Source organism: Herpailurus yagouaroundi, unplaced genomic scaffold, assembly GCF_014898765.1.
Source record: "Herpailurus yagouaroundi ecotype Mexico unplaced genomic scaffold, PumYag 184, whole genome shotgun sequence".
Taxonomy (NCBI): domain Eukaryota; kingdom Metazoa; phylum Chordata; class Mammalia; order Carnivora; family Felidae; genus Herpailurus; species Herpailurus yagouaroundi.
Window position 1 is genome coordinate 7,732,048 of NW_024412415.1, and position 16,309 is coordinate 7,748,356.

At 44.3% G+C, this 16,309-nt stretch overlaps 1 protein-coding gene and 1 pseudogene across 2 annotated transcripts in view; both read right to left on the reverse strand.

The window, feature by feature from the left end:
- PPP1R14D (protein phosphatase 1 regulatory inhibitor subunit 14D) overlaps positions 1 to 16,309 on the reverse strand; it is a 26,428-nt gene continuing 10,119 nt past the window's right edge. For both annotated transcript variants that reach the window (XM_040492318.1, XM_040492317.1), the window contains exons 3-6: positions 12,163 to 12,441; positions 753 to 836; positions 530 to 562; positions 1 to 324 (exon numbers count right to left, since the gene is read on the reverse strand). In XM_040492318.1, the coding sequence (XP_040348252.1) occupies positions 259 to 324; positions 530 to 562; positions 753 to 836; positions 12,163 to 12,417 (438 nt within the window). In that variant the 5' untranslated portion in view covers positions 12,418 to 12,441 and the 3' untranslated portion in view covers positions 1 to 258. The remainder of the gene's footprint in view (positions 325 to 529; positions 563 to 752; positions 837 to 12,162; positions 12,442 to 16,309) is intronic.
- Positions 14,587 to 15,742, reverse strand: LOC121041522 (heterogeneous nuclear ribonucleoprotein A3-like; annotated as a pseudogene).

Genomic DNA, 16,309 nt, shown 5'->3' on the forward strand with positions numbered 1-16,309 from the left:
TTCAGCTGGGGCTCCCAAAGGTTTTATCCACTTGGCTGCCAAGGAAAGTACCGGGCAACAGCCATGAATGGCTTCCAGAAAGCCTAGCTAACAGGAACCAGCTGTGGCTACACATACACAAGAGGTATCCAAATGTCCCTTCTCATCTTCCACATTCCTTGTCTTTGTCCCAGGGGACCATTTCCCTCTCAGCCCAGGATTCTGAGGTTCAGGGCAGGCCTGGCAGTGCTAAGGCTGCTGAAGGTAGTCTCCCAAGGCTTATTTCTGAGGCCGACTGAGTCTCCGGAGTTTCTTGAGTTGACTGAGCAGCTCAGAGATAAAAGACTGAAAGAGAAACAGGGATGAGATCAAGGAAAGGGGTCACGCTCACCCACCACAATGCCCTTCTTAATCTCCCCTGACCCCATGTCTCCAGAACTGGGGAAGGTGAGAAGGACCTAGCGCTAAGCCTTCCTCTCAAATACTCCTCTTCATTAGCTGCCTCCCCTCTAGGTCCCGCTTACCCCCAGAGCAGCAGAGCATCCCTTACCTCTGTGGGGCGGGGGCAGTTTTGGAGAAGAGCCTGGTGGAAAAGAACAAAGAGTGAGTCCCTGAGCCACAGAACTTTCCCACAAGCCTCCACTCAGCTTCCCAGGAATCTTCTCCTCTGAACTCGTTCTCCCCATGCCACTCAAGGAGGCAAAACCTGAGTTCCTGGGCTCCTCCCTCTCTAAGCTCAGCTTCCATTCCCCAACCCCAGGCCCACATTCTACCTCCAAGTGAGTCTTCTGTTCCTCTGTGGATAGTTCCATGAGAGCTTCCAGGTCAATCTCAGGCTCAGGAGGAGTTGGTTGACCCTGTTTGGGAATCACATGGGGCTCAGAGGGGCCTGGCTAGCTGGTGCTGGAGTGAATGTTATGTCGGGCTCACCCATCTCCTACCCTACTTCCATGTTCAGTCTGTCTCCTCACCTTACTCAGACCACACATTCATTCTGCCATTCAACACTTACTGAATACCTACTATCTTCTATCTGAAACAGGGCTAGGGTTCTTTAAAAAGAGTGCCTGTTCGGGACACCTGGGTAGCTCAGTCGGTTGAGCATCCAACTTCGGCTCAGGTCATGATCTCACGGCTCATGAGTTTGAGCCCCACATCGGGCTCTGTGCCGATAGCTCAGAGCCTAGAGCCTGCTTCAGATTCTGTCTCACCCCATCTCCCTCTGCCCCTACCGTGCTCATGTGCTGTCTTTCTCAAATATAAATATTTTTAAAAATTTAAAAAAAATAAAAAGAGTGCCTGTTTAATTTCAAAGGTGTATGCATGTTGTTGGTAAGGATCTAAAATGGTACAGCTGCTTTGGAAAACAGTTTTGCAGTTCTTTTTTATTTGTTTGTTTGTTTGTTTTGAGAGAAAGAGGCAGGGGCAGAGGGAGAGGAGCTAAAAAATCTTTTTTTTTTTAATTAAAAAAATTATTTTTTTAATTTTTGAAAGAGAGAGCATGAGCTGGGAAGGGTCAGAGAGAGAGGGAGACACAGAATCCGAAGCAAGCTCCAGCCTCCAAGCTGTCAGCACAGAGCCCGACATAGGGCTCGAACCCATGGACCGCAAAATCATAACCTGAGCTGAAGTCGGATGCTCAACCAACTGAGCCACCCAGGCGCCCCAAGGAGCTAGAAAATCAAGCAGGGTTCACACCCACAACTGTGAGATCATGACCTGAGTCGAAATCAAGAGTCGGATATTCAACCAACTGAGCCACCCAGGCTCCCCGGCAGTTCTTTAAAATGTTAAATATAGAGTTGTCACCCTACCCAGCAATCCTACTCCTAGGTCTACTCCCAAGAGAAATGAAAACATGTTGACACAAAAGTTTGCATGAACGTTCATAGCAGTATTATTCATAATAGCCAAAAGGTAAAATAATACATATCTCCATCAACTGATGAATGGATAAATAAAATATAATGTAGCTATACAATATTGCTCAACAATAAAAGGAACACAGCATTGATTCAGACTACAACATGGATGAACCTTGAAAACATTATGCTAGTGAAAGAAACCAGTTACAAAAGGCCACATATTATGATTCAACTTGTATGAAATGTCCAGAATAGATAAATCCATAGAGACACAAAGTAGATTAGTGGTTGCCTAGGGCTGGGAGTGGTGGTGGTAAGGAATGAGGTGTGACTGCTAATTGGCACAGGGTTTCTATCTGGGGTGATCAAATGTCCTAAAATTAAGCTGTGGTTGTATAACCCCAAAGATACTTAAAACTATTGGAAGTATACACTGCAAGTGAGTGATTGTATGGTATGTGAATCATATCTTAATAAAGCTGTCTTTAAAAGTTATCACAGTCAGGGGCACCTGGGTGGCTCAGTCGATTGAGTGTGTGACACTTGATTTCAGCTCAGGTCATGGTCTCATGGTTCATGGGTTCGAGCCCTACTTGGCGTTCTCTCTCCCTCTTTCTCTCTGCCCCTCCCCTGCTGACACATGCATGTGTGCTCTCTCTCTCAAAATAAATAAACTTAAAAAAACAAAATTTATTATAGTCAGTGAAATACTTTAAACAATACAGAGTTTATAAAATTGAAAATGAAAGAAGCTCAAGGGAATGAGAAGACAAGCTACAGACTGGGAGAAAATATTTGCAAAGGATGTATCTGATAAAGGACTATTGTCCAAAATAGACAAAGAACTCTTGAAACTCAAAAGTAAGAAAGGAACAACCCAACTGAAAAATCGGAAAAGATATGAACAGATACCTCACCAAAGAATATATGCAAATGGCAAATAGGATATGAGATGTTCAACATAATATGTGAGTAGGAAATTGCAAATTAAGACAACAGTGAGATATACTACATACCTATCAAATTGGCAAAAAATCCAAAATGCTGACAACACAATGCTGATGAGGATGTGGAACAAGGGGAACCTTCATTCATTGCTGGTAAGAACGCTAAATAGTACAGCCACTTGGGAAGACATTTTGGCCGTTTCTTACAAAACTAAACACACTTTTACCATATGATCCAGTGATCAAGCTCCTTAGTATTTACTCAAGTGAGCTGGAAACATATCCATATAAAAACCTGCATAAAGATGTTTATAGCAACTTTATTCATAACTGCCAAAATTTGAAAGCAACCAATACATCCTTCAATAGGTAAATGGATAAATCAACAGCACACCCAGCCGATGGAATTATTATTCAGCACTAAAAGAAATGAGCTTCAAGCCATGAAAAGACTAAATGAACTGCAAACACATGGAATAAGTGAAAGAAGCCAATCTGAATTTGGCCAAACATATCGTATGATTCCAACTATACAACATTCTGGGAAATGCAAAACTATGGAGACAGTAAAAAGATCAGTTGGAATAATGGGGAAAGTGGGATATATAGGTGGAGCACAGAAGACTTTTAGGACAGAGAAAATACTCTGTATGATACTATAATAGTGGGTACATGTCATTACACATTTGTCCAAACCCTTAGAATGTACAATACCAAGAATGAATCCTAATACAAGCTATGGACTTTGGGTCATTATAATGTGTCAATGTAGGCTCATCAACCATAACATTGCACTGCTCTAGTTGGGGAATGATGATGGGGGAGGCTATGCATGCGTGGGGACAGGGGGAACATGAGAACTCTCTGCTCAGTCTTCCTGTGAACCTAAAACTGCTCTAAAAATTAAGTCTAGGGGCACCTGGGTGGTTCAGTCAATTAAGCGTCTTGACTTCAGCTCAGGTCATGATCCCGCAGTTCATGAGTTCTAGCCCTGCATTGGGCTCTGTGCTGACAGCTCAGAGCCTGGACCCTGCTTCAGATTCTATGTTTCCCTCTCTCCCCCTTCATACTCTGTCTCTCTCTCTCAAAAATAAATAAACATATTTATTTTATAAGTCTATTTTAATAAGTCTATTAAAAAAAAAGAGATGTGGGGCGCCTGGATGGCTCAGTTGGTTAGGTGTCTGAGTTCAGCTAAGGTCATGATCTTACGGCTTGTGAATTAGAGCACCGTGTCAGGCTCTGTGATGACAGCTCAGACAGAGCCTGGATCCTACTTTGGATTCAGTTTCTCCATCTCTCTCTGCCCCTTCCCTGCTCATGGTCTGTCTCTGTCCCTCAAAAATAAATAAATATTAAAGAGAGAGAGAGAGAGATGTGAACTCAATGGCCAAGGTTTAATAAACTTGTGATTTTTTACTGCTTTATCAAGGACTTTTTTTTAATATGAAATTTATTGTCAAATTGGTTTCCATACAACACCCAGTGCTCATCCCAACAGGACTTTCTTAAGTGAAAGTGGCATGGTGATAAAGAGCATGACTCCTAGCACAGGTTGGTGTCACTTTTTTTTTAAAGTCTGTTTGTTTGTTTGTTTATTACTCTCTACACCCAACATGGGGCTCGAATTCATGACCCCAAGATCAAGAGTTGCATGCTCCACCAACTGAGCCATCCAGGTGCCCGTGGTGCCACTTTCTTGATTCACACTGAGAGTCACCATTGTTTTTTGCATTATCAGTACAAACGTCAACATAGTGAAAAAGGCAAATGACATCTCAATATTACTATGAACATAACCAGGAACCCTCTGAAAGGGTCTTGGAAACCCCCAGGGTCACCAGAATACACTTCAACTGCTGCCTCATTCATTTTTTTTTTTACTGGGTTCAGTTTTTTCTTACTGATTTAAGAAGTCTTTTTTTTTTTTTTTAAACTAGATTAGCCCTGACGTTCATTCTACATATGACGGAAATTTGTGTGTGAGGAAGGGGTTGGGGAAATATATGTGTTTACATATAGCTAAATGTTTATATATAGCTAAATGTAACTAATCGTCTTTTCCAGTTTGGGGGTTTAATTTTTTTACATTTTATTTTAGAGAGAATGCAAGCAGGGAAGAGGGGCAGAGCGAGAGAGAGAATCTCAAGCAGGCTCCACACTTAGCATGGAGTCCAAGGTGGAGCTTGATCCCACGACCCTGGGATCATGACCTTACCTGAAGTCAAGAGTGGGACACTTAACCAACTGAGCCACCCAGGCACCCCTTCAGTTTGGGTTTTGCCATTTCTTCTCCTTCTCCTTCTTCTAATGCTTAGCAAGTTCTTCTCATGTGGATTCGAATAAATATTTGATATTCACCTTTACATTTTCTAGAGGTTTGATAATTTCACCTTTTCCTTTTGATTATTTAATCCTTTTTGACGTTGTTTATTTATTGGTTTTTGAGAAAGAGAGAGACAGAGACAGAGAGAGACAGAAAGAGAGCAAGCAGGGAAGAGACAGAGAGAGGAGAAGAGAGACAGAATTCCAAGCAGGCTCCAGGCTGTTAGTGCAGAGCCTGATGCAGGGCTCAGGCCCACAAGCTGTGAGATCATGATGTAAGCCAAAAATGAGAGCTGAACACTCAACCGATTGAGCCACCCAGGCGCCTCTGATTATTTAATACTTCAAGATCTATTTACTCAACAAATACATGTTCAGTGACTACTGTTATTAACCTGGCACTATGAACTTGGGAGCTTCAGTGAACAAAACAAAAATCTTGTCCTCAAAGAGCCCACATATTAGAGGCAGTCAAGAAGACAAATAGATACATATATAATAAGTACTTAAGCTGTATAATTTGTTTAGCATTATTTGCGGGACTTTTTTTTTTTATTAAAAAAATTTTTTTTAATGTTTATTTTTTATTTTTTTGAGAGAGACAGAGACAGAATGCGAATGGGTTAGGGGCAGAGAGAGAGGGAGACACGGAATCTGAAGCAGGCTCCAGGCTGTCAGCACAGGGCCCGACGCGGGGCTTGAACTCACGAGCTGTGAGATCATGACCTGAGCTGAAGTCGGACGCTCAACCGACTGAGCCACCCAGGCGCCCCATTTGTGGGACTTTTTAAATGATGGAAGTGTTCCATATCTTGATTGGGGTAGTAGTGGTTACATATGAAAAAGTGCATCTCAATGTACACTTCGAATTTTATTCTCTGTCAGTTATACCTCAATAAAGTTGATATATATATATTTTTTTAGGTTAAGAAAAAGGAAAAAGAAGCCTCACCTGCCCTCTCCTTCCTCCAACTGCCAACAGGTAACCACTGTTAACAGTTTTAGTCCTCCCATGCCTTTTTATTTATTTATTTATTAAAAAAAATTTTTTTTAACGTTTTATTTTCTTATTTTTGAGACAGGGAGAGACAGAGCATGAACAGGGGAGGGTCAGAGAGAGGGAGACACAGAATCCGAAACAGGGTCCAGGCTCTGAGCTGTCAGCACAGAGCCGGACGCGGGGCTCAAACTCACGGACCACGAGATCATGACCTGAGCCGAAGTCGGCTGCTTAACCGACTGAGCCACCCAGGTGCCCCTATTATTTATTTTTTTAATGTTTATTTATTTATTTCGAGAGACAGAGAGAGAGAGAGACCATGAATGGGGAAGGGGCAGAGAGAGAGAGAGAGAGAGAGAGAGAAAGAACCCAAAGTAGGCCCGGTGCTCAGTGCAGAGCCCAATGTGGGGCTCCATCTCACAAACCATGAGATCATGACCTGAGCCGAAATCAAGAGTCGGATGCTTAACTGACTGAGCCACCCAGGTACCCCTCCATGCCTTTTAAAAAATAAATAATGCTAGGGTTCTAAGTTAGCTCTTTCACCCTAAGCTCTAGGCTTTCCTTTTTGCTTGCTTGGTTTCTAGCTCATCTGGTTCATCCTTCATTCATTTAATGCATATTTGTTGAGGGCATGCTATGCACCAAGTATTGTGATAAGTGCTGGGGCCATAACAGCAAGACAGACAGACATAACCCTGCCCTTGAAAAGCTTATAGTCTCCTAAAGGATATAGACAAGTGAAATGGCAGTTATAATACAGAGCGATAAGCACTCTGATGAGATACTTTGAGAACACAATGGAAAGAGAACATAACCAAGCCTGGGATTTAAGAAGGCTTCCTGGAGGAAGTGACCTCTAATCTGAGAACTGAAGGCTGAGTGGGAGTTAACCAGATATTTATTCTTAGTAACAGGGACTGAATTTATTCTCCCAAAATAAGTAACCAGAAAACTAGGGGTGCCTGGGTGGCTCAGTTGTTAAGCGTCTGGCTCTTGGTTTCCGCTCAGGTTGTGATCTCATAGTCGTGGGTTCAAGTCCCACAATGGGCTCTGTGCTGACAGCACTGAGCCTACTTGGGATTCTGTCTTCCTCTCTCTGCCCCTCCCCGACTCGTGTTGTCTCTCTGTGTCAAGAATAAACATTTTTTTTTAAAGTAACTAGAAAACTAGAATATATATGAACAATGTTTTCAATCATTGGACAAAGGTTGCTCAGGACTACCTAAGAGAGAAGGGAAACAGATGAGACAAACTCTGTAATTGCCCTATATTTCTTCCTAGAGGCAATTTCCAGACCACAGAGCAGAGAGGGAGGTCCCAAGGAGAGCACAGTGGTCTTGCGAAATTGATAGGACAGAGATCAGAGTTCAGGGTTGAGGCGGCTGGGAGTTGCTAGACAAAGTTCGGGAGAGGAGGATGTTATGAAAAGAGACCTCCAGAAATCTGCATAAAGGTTCTCTTGAGTCTTTGCTGAACACAAGATGCACATTCATAGGATAAAGCCTCACAAGCCCAGATACTATGAGGCACCAAAGGCACAGAGATGAACAGTTCCCAGACCTCACACAGGACTGGGAGACAAATCAAGTTCCATCCAGTCAGAGTGGACAGTCATCACTGATCATTTAGGCATTCAGTAGAGACCTCAGAAGGGCCATACTTGACTAGGGGTTAAATTATTCTCTAGATTAAAGGATACTCTAGACTCAATGTAGCTTAAAAATAAGCTTCAGAAGGATCAAACTGAGCCACAAGTAACTAAACTGCCAATTAAAACAAGACCCAATGCTTTAAAGGAAGAAAAAAAAAATCCAGTCAGTCAGTAACATGAAACTCATAAAATGTCCAGTATCCAGTCAAAAAAATCACTAGTCATACCAGAAGCCGGAAATATGACCTATAACCAGGAGAAATATCAGTTAATAGAAGTAGACACACACACGACAGAATTAGCAGATGAAGAAACCATGAACATACTAATGAGAAAAATGAAATATATGAGAAAAAAAACCAATGTGGAGCATCCAGAGATGAAAAATACAGTATTTTAAATGAAAAACTTACTGGATGAATGGAGGTAATGGCATATTTGACGTTGCCAAAGTAAAGATCAGTTGAACTTGAAGATACAGAGACAGAAACTAGCCAAAATGAAACACAGAAAGAAAAAAACCTGGGGGGGGGGGGAGGAAGAAGACAAAAGAGTCTTGGTGATCTTGGTATGATATCAAGTGGTCTAACACATGTGCATTTGGAATTCCAGAAGGTGGAGAGTGGGGCAGAATAGTAAAGCGGCACTCCAACTATTAGAATTCTACCTCTAAAAAAAGTATTAGTCTGACTCCCCAAAAGCTTTTCATATCACTTATGATATTAACTACACGTATTTTGGATATAAAGTATGTATATATTACTGAGAGTCAGATTACGATTGCAGTCCGGAGCTGAGAATATGGGCTGATATCATAATCCAAATATTCTTTCCTTAAAAGTATTTTTTGAATTCTCAGAAATGAGTGGATATATCAAACAACCCCTGCTGAGATGAACAAGTATGGTAAAACTGTGAGTCGATATTGCATGAAGTGGTTTCCTGCCAGATGCTGCCTGATCTGACTCCTTTCTCACTTTCACTCCATGTTCCATCCCCGTACTCCTGATCTCTCTGCCATGGGAACCAGCAATGAAGTAAGTCTCAGGGATGAGCTAACAAGTGTTTGTTTCACATATTTGTTAGCAATACTTTTTTAAAGTTGGAAATCTAATAGATTGTTTCTTAAAATGTCACCAAATCAGAAGGGCTGCCTGCATCAAAATGCCAGTTGCCACCAGGAAAAGATAGTGTCATAGAAGCTATAGGGAAGGAATGTTTCTTTTTGGAGGGGGCGTGGGGAAGAACGTTTCAAAACTCTAGAGTGGTCAACAGTATCCCCTGCTGATGTGTACATTAGATTTGGCCCCAAGGCAGTGATTGGTGACCTTGGCAAGAGCTCCCAATAGAATGATGGGAACAGAAGCCAGGTTTCAGTGGTTTGAATAGTGAAAGAAAGGGGAAAGGTAAGTAAAGGATGTGAGTGTGGGGGCACATGGGTGGCTCAGTCAGTTAGGCATCTGACTCTTGATCTCGGCTCAGGTCATGATCTCACAGTTTCTGAGTCCAAGCCCCAAGTCTGGCTCTGTGCTGACAGCACGAAGCCCACTTGGGATTCTCTCTCTCTCCCTCTCTGCCCCTTCCAGGCTTGTGTGCTCACTTTCTCTCCCTCTCTCTCAAAATAAATAAATAAACATTTTAAAGAAAGGATGTGAGTGTGGACAAACTTTTAAGAAGTCTTGTCGTGGGGCGCCTGGGTGGCTCAGTCGGTTGGGCGTCCGACTTCGGCTCAGGTCATGATCTCACAGTCCATGAGTTCGAGCCCCGTGTCGGGCTCTGTGCTGACAGCTCAGAGCCTGGAGCCTGTTTCAGATTCTGTGTCTCCCTCTCTCTCTGACCCTCCCCCGTTCATGCTCTGTCTCTCCCTGTCTCAAAAATAAATAAACGTTAAAAAAAAATTAAAAAAAAAAAAAAAAGAAGAAGTCTTGTCGTAAAAGAGACATGGAATCATGGGTGGGATCGGCGGGGGGCATATTGTTGGACAAGTCTCCTTAAATTTTTTTAATGTTTATTTATTTTTCAGAGAAAGCGGGGGGGGGGGGGGAGGAGCAGAGAAAGAGGATGATACAGAATTTGAAGCAGGCTCTAGGCCCCTAGATGTCAGCACAGAGCCCAACATGAGGCTTGAACCCACAAACTGCAAGATCATGACCTGAGCCAAAGTCCGTAACCAACTGAGCCACCCAGGTGCCCCAAGAGTCTCCTTAAAATAGAACAAACTCATGAGTGTTTACATCCTTCCTTAGAAGCCAAATCCACACTCCACCTCTGGACAATAGGAGCTCTAGGGCCCCAAGTCTGTTTGTTTTGTTGAACCCAGACTTGGTTCCTCTGACGACAGCAGAGCTGGTGCATACCCAGTGAGATGAGACGGGGCCCTCCAACAAGGTAAGGTTGGAACCCATTAAACCAAACTAAACAAGTAGTGATGCATCCCTGGAATAATTCCCAGCAGTTCTATCCAAGGTGGGCATGTCGAGGAGAGCCTGGTGGGTGGAGACAGACTCTATATGGGTAGAAGTGGGGCAAGGTAAGCCTGAACACTGTTGCCTCCATCTCTGCCTAAGATGACCAGCCACCTGGGGCTTCCCCAGGCACTTGGATGCTTCCTGCTGAAAAGTGCTGGGATTGTGAGAGGAACTGCCACCTGGCACCTTTGGACAATTGTCATGGCAACTGCAGGCCAGGTATTTTATTTCGGTCATTGCTTGGGAGTGGTCCTCCCACGTATCCTGCTTTCAAATGTGATGAGCTCATTATTGTACAGCTTTCCCCCCTGCACTGATCTTGCAAAAGCAGGTTCTTTGTCTAGTGTCTTTCTCCAGTGCCTGGAAAAATTTGCTCTGAGGTGTCTGAAATATGAGACTTTTTGTGCAAGTGTACCACAGTCTGAAAGTGAAACTGTTCCAGAGAGGGAGGGTGCCAGCAGGATAGAAGGGCAGTAGAGGTGTTCTCTAAGGGCAGAGCAGACGCAGGCCAAAAACATGTGCCTCTTCTGCTCACAGTTCCAGGGCATCTCCCTACACTGAACAAGTGAGCCCAGAATGCCGCAGGGGACATGGTCGACACCTGGGCCAAACTGATACATGACCCAGTGAGCTTCACAAGACAGCCTGGGCCACATGCATCATTCTCCTCCACCCCCAATCACAGGGCCACTGACACAGCCCTTACCCGGAAGAATGACAAGCCCCTTGCTGCCCCAGAAACAAAAGATAGGAGCTGAGTCAAGAAGCAGAAGAAGAAAGGACCATGGTATGTGGACAAGACTCCTGGTCTGTGGCTTGGTGCAGTGGTTCTCAGCCAGCCACATGCTAGAATTAACTGTGGGGCTTATTAAAAGACCAGTGCCTGGACCCCACCCTAGTAGATTTAAAGTCATTTGAGGCACAGTCAGGTCATCCGGTTTTTTCTGAAGTACCTCAGGGCTGGAGAACCACTAAGCTGCCCGAGTAAGCGCCCAGGCTCTGCAGGCAGAGCTCCAGCTGCAGCTCCTGGTCTCCTGGTTTCCTAGTTGTATGACCTTGGACTTGTTACTCAACATCTTTAGGCTTCCATTTCCTTCAAGGTAAAAACATAGCTACCGAAAGGGGTTGTGGGGAGGGCTGAATGGGGTAACGCATGCCAAGTGCTGGGTGCAGTGCCTAACACAGAGTTAAGTGTTCAGAATGCTACCCTTGTTGCTGAAACAGCAGTTGTGACTACTCTAGGATCCCAATTTTTAGTTATCTCAGGAGGAAGGTGCCACTTCTCATGACAAGGGGCAGAAAGCCATTCTTTTCACAGGGTGGAGTTGAAGGGAGTCCATCAGAGCCAGGGCCAAGGACTTATTCTAGTCCATTGCTGTCTGTTCTGAGAGGATGGAAATGTTCTATATGTGTGCTGACAGTGTGGTAACCATGAGCCACGTGGGGCTACTGGGCACTTGAAATGTGGCTAGTGTGACTGAGGAAATGAACCTTTAATTTTATTTAATTTTTATTAATTGAAAGGCAAATAGCTACACATAGCTATAGTCCTGGACAATGTAGCCCTTGACACGTATGTGTGTTCAGGATGAGAGTAAGTCAAGACATGAAGTAAATAAAAATCGCTCTTGTATCTCATTTGAGCTTCACAAAAGTCCTACAAAGGAGCTATGACAGGCGTTGATAGGCTCATCTTGTGGATTAGGAAACTAAGTCTCAGGGATGTGAAAAGACCTGGCTCAGATTTTGAAGAGAGTTAGAGGTAGAGCCCAGACCAGAGGCAGGCAGGTTTCTGGACTGCAAATCCACGTTCACTTGTTGGGAGCAGCTTTCTCTCACATTGGCCCTCCGGCTCCTCCTGAGGTCTCCCAACAGGCTCTCTCCCAGGCCCCTGGTGGCCTCCCACCCTGCTGGTAGCACTCACCTGGAAGAGCTCCTGAATCTGCGCGTCCACCCACAGCTCCATCTCCAGCCAGCGCTGGAGCTGCCCCCGGTCATACTTCACCGTCAGCCGACTGGGTCTCCGGGACCTGGGTACTTTGGAGAAGTCGGGGTGGGACTTTGACTCTGAGTCCGTAGATGACGTCCTCCTCCTCCCAGAAGTCCACTGGACCTTCTTACTTGGGTTCTCCCCATCAGGGCTGGGAGATGTGCAGGAAGTAGGGCTTGAAGACAGCATGGAAGGATTGGCGTGAGCAACAACCCTGGGGAAAAACGGCCAGTCAGAGCAAGGGTGTCAGGGAAGTGAGGAGACGGAGAACAGAGGGAGAGGCCAGCAGGGAAGAAGGGAAGAAAGAGGAGGGAGGGCCAAGTCTCCGGGAGGGGCGGAGGGTCAAAGATCAACAGGACTTTCTCTGGTGCTGGGAATGCCAATCTTCTGGCTCTTAGCTGCCAGTGAGTGGCACTCCCGAGCTGTGCCCCAGCCCTCCTCTTGTGCAGCTGCCGTAGCCCAAAGTGATATAAATTTCAGATAAGCAAAGGTCAAGAGGGTGCCAATCCTCAGGAGGAAGAAGGGATCCTTGGGTCCTGAGGGTTGCAGGGCTCTGATTCAGTGCTCTATGGCCAGTTCTGGAACAGGACCCGAATCACACTCACCAAAGAGCACTCAGCATCTCATCTTCCTGGGACTAGATCCACCTGGGCCCTGAGGAGCTGGAGTCAGATGGATCCTGCAGGAGCAGGGTCCCAGGCAGGTAGGAGGTCCTGCTCAGAGTGTGGCACTGGTAGGGGCAGAGTCTCACTGCAGATAGTTACCAGGGATGGTTATTTCTGGCCCTCTTAGGGTCAGTACCCTCTTGTGTCTGGGTGTGTCTGAATGCGAGCTGCATTATGAAATATGTAGGGGAAGAGGTGCTCCTCTGTCAGCCTGGCCCTGTGCTTGCAAAGGTAAATTTATCAAGCTTCTCTCCCATGCCCGTTCCCCAGAGGCAACTGCTTAGGAAGCCATATTTTCATCACATGACCCTCCCCTGACTCAAGTCCTTCCTGACACAGAGGAAACCCAAAGACCTACCTCCTCCATGTGTCAAGACTAAGTTTTTTTTTTTTTTTAATTTTTTTTTTCAACGTTTATTTATTTTTGGGACAGAGAGAGACAGAGCATGAACGGGCGAGGGGCAGAGAGAGAGGGAGACACAGAATCAGAAACAGGCTCCAGGCTCTGAGCCATCAGCCCAGAGCCCGACGCGGGGCTCGAACTCACGGACCGCGAGATCGTGACCTGGCTGAAGTCGGACGCTTAACCGACTGCGCCACCCAGGCGCCCCAAGACTAACAGTTTTAAACACACAGTACCTGCATTCTAAAGGAAGGATATGTTTGTTTGTTTAGTCTTTTGCAACAAAAATATTCTAAAATTTTAGAAAAGTTACAGAAGAACACTGTAATTTTTTTAAAAGATGAACAGCTCAGAAGGACAAACAAATGACAAATGAAAGTTTCTCTCCTCTCCCCAGCTCTACTCCCCAGAAGCAATCCCATCAACAGCTTCTGTTTTTAATTCTCCTGTAATCACCATTATCCCTTTGTGTAATGTCATATATTTGTCCATTTTAGATAGCATCTCTTGTCTCCTCAATATGAATGATGGGTGATTCATCATCCCCGTTTACTTTCCACATTCCAATTTTTGTTATATGTATATTTTTCTTTCTTTTTAATTTTGAGATTTTTTTCATTTGAAGGTAAATCTTAATGCTATTAAATTTACAAATATGCTAATTTAAATGCCCAGGTATTTATCAAAAACACACATTGCAAACATACAAATATCTATTCTCTCCACATGTCAGAGTCCATTCATTTCATGGTTTGGAAATGCGGAGAATAGATTCCCTTAAACTGCAAGTCAGCAGGTGTTTCTTCACAGTTAACATTAGCAAAATTCATTCAAAATAGTAATTAACAATGACCTTCTTCTTTACTTATTAACTCTCAACTAAACACCTTCAAAACTGTATTTTGTTAAAATTTCTGTACTAAAACATAGAAAAACTGAACTACACAAATATTGAAAAGTTAAAAATTCCTTAATTTTTATTCCTGGGATTACTACCCAATTTACAGGGCAATATACCTCAGGTAACGAAAAGAAAAAGAAAAAGCTACAACAGATAGAAGACCTCAGAAATGTACATGTAATTGACACTACATTGCCTTCATCAATAGCTGCACTTTTTGCCAACTGTGGCTATGACAGTCCTGAACAAGAAGGGGTTCCTGTTTAAGCTGCAGGAACTTTTCTGACTATGGAGCATCGTTCCTTCTGTGGCAAATTTTTACAGTTCCTCTAATGCACTGGGGACGACTGTCTCAAAGTAACCTGTCAGCTTTCCTGACAACACCTTGCTCGCTCTCCTGCTAAGAACTGTAGCCCTTTTCTTCTGAAAATTTTTAGAACCTCCTGCTACCATATCCACCACTTCCACCACCAGATCCATAACCACCACCATAGGGACTGCCCGAGCTTCTTCCACCAAAACTGCCCCCTTTCATGGGTGCTCAGCTTGGTTGCTGTTGTCCACTATAATTTCCAAAATCATTATAGTTCCCACGACCACCATAGTTACCACCTCCAAAATTTCCTCCTTCATTGTAACCATCATATCCTCCACCACCACCACCACCACCATACCCACCGCCTTGGTTTCCATATCCTGGTCCACCACCACCATAGCCTCCTCTGCTACTATAACCAGGACCACCACCACAGTTGCCACCATCACCTCCAAATCCATTGTATCCATCATCACCTCCTCCATATCTACCTCTGCTGCCACCACCTCCACCGTAGCCTCCTCTTCCACCAAAGTTTCCTCCACAACCCATAAAGTTGCCAGATCCACCTCCACGACCTCTTTGTGATCCAGCAGACTGCATTTCTTGTTTGGAAAGGGCCTTTTCCACTTCACAATTACGCCCATTAATAGTGATGGTATTTCTGAACAATTTTATCAACCGTATCATGATCATCAAAAGTTACAAAAGCAAATCCTCTTTTTTCCACTCTGCCTGTCCTCCATAACTTCTATGGTTTCCATCTTGCCATACTTTTCAAAGCAGTCTCTCAAACTGTATTCTTCTGTATCTTCTTTAATACCACCAACAAAATTTTTCTTCATAGTTAGATGGGCACCAGGCTTTGCAGAATCCTCTCCAGAAACAGCTCTCTTTGGTTCCACTACACGTCCATCACCCTTGTGTGGTCGAGCACACATGGCTGCATCTACCTCTTCCACGCAAGAGTAAGTCACAAAACCAAAACCCCTGGAACGTTTTGTTTGTGGGTCTCTCATCACCACACAATCTGTAAGTGTGTCCCATTTTTCAAAACGTTCTCATAAACTATCATCTGTAGTTTCAAAGCTCAAACCACCAATAAACAGTTTTCTCAACTCCTCTTGTTCCTTTAGATCATGGCCCTCCTCCTGGCGGTGGCAGCGACAGCCGGAGTCGGGCTGGGGGCAACCGGTTGGCAGTTTTACCTCCATCCTGAGACCAGACTCGTCTCTTCCAACTCGAGTTCAACACAGGATCTTGTTTATATATTTCTTTTTAGGTCTCACAGTAGTTGCCTTTACAATGTTGAGTTTCTGTTTCCAGGGTATCGATTTCAACCACCATACACTGCGTAAAGAGAGCTATAGATAAAGGCCAATAGATGAGTCTTTAATGATGAAAAACTTTGGGGCTCTAAGATGACAGAGTGGGGGAGGTATGTGAGGGCTGGAGCCCAGGAAAATAGCCTGAAAAAGCCCAGACTTTAGAGGAAGACTGCCAGATGTGAGTTCAAACTCAGTTTTTTGCCCTGCATTGGTTTTATAACCCTCACATTTCACAACCTCTTTGAGTCTATTTTCTCATCTGCAACATGGGGCTTTGGGGGAGGAATAAATGAGTTGATAGATGTAAACATGATGTCCAAAACAGAGTCCCTTCTTAGTAAACATCCATTCCCTTCCTTTGCCTTGTCACTCTCCCTGCCTTCCTGGTGAGGCTCCAGGCTTCACCTCTGCCAAAGGGTGGCCCAGGGATTTCTCCACAGTGGCTTCCCTCCTGAGCCTCTTTGGAAG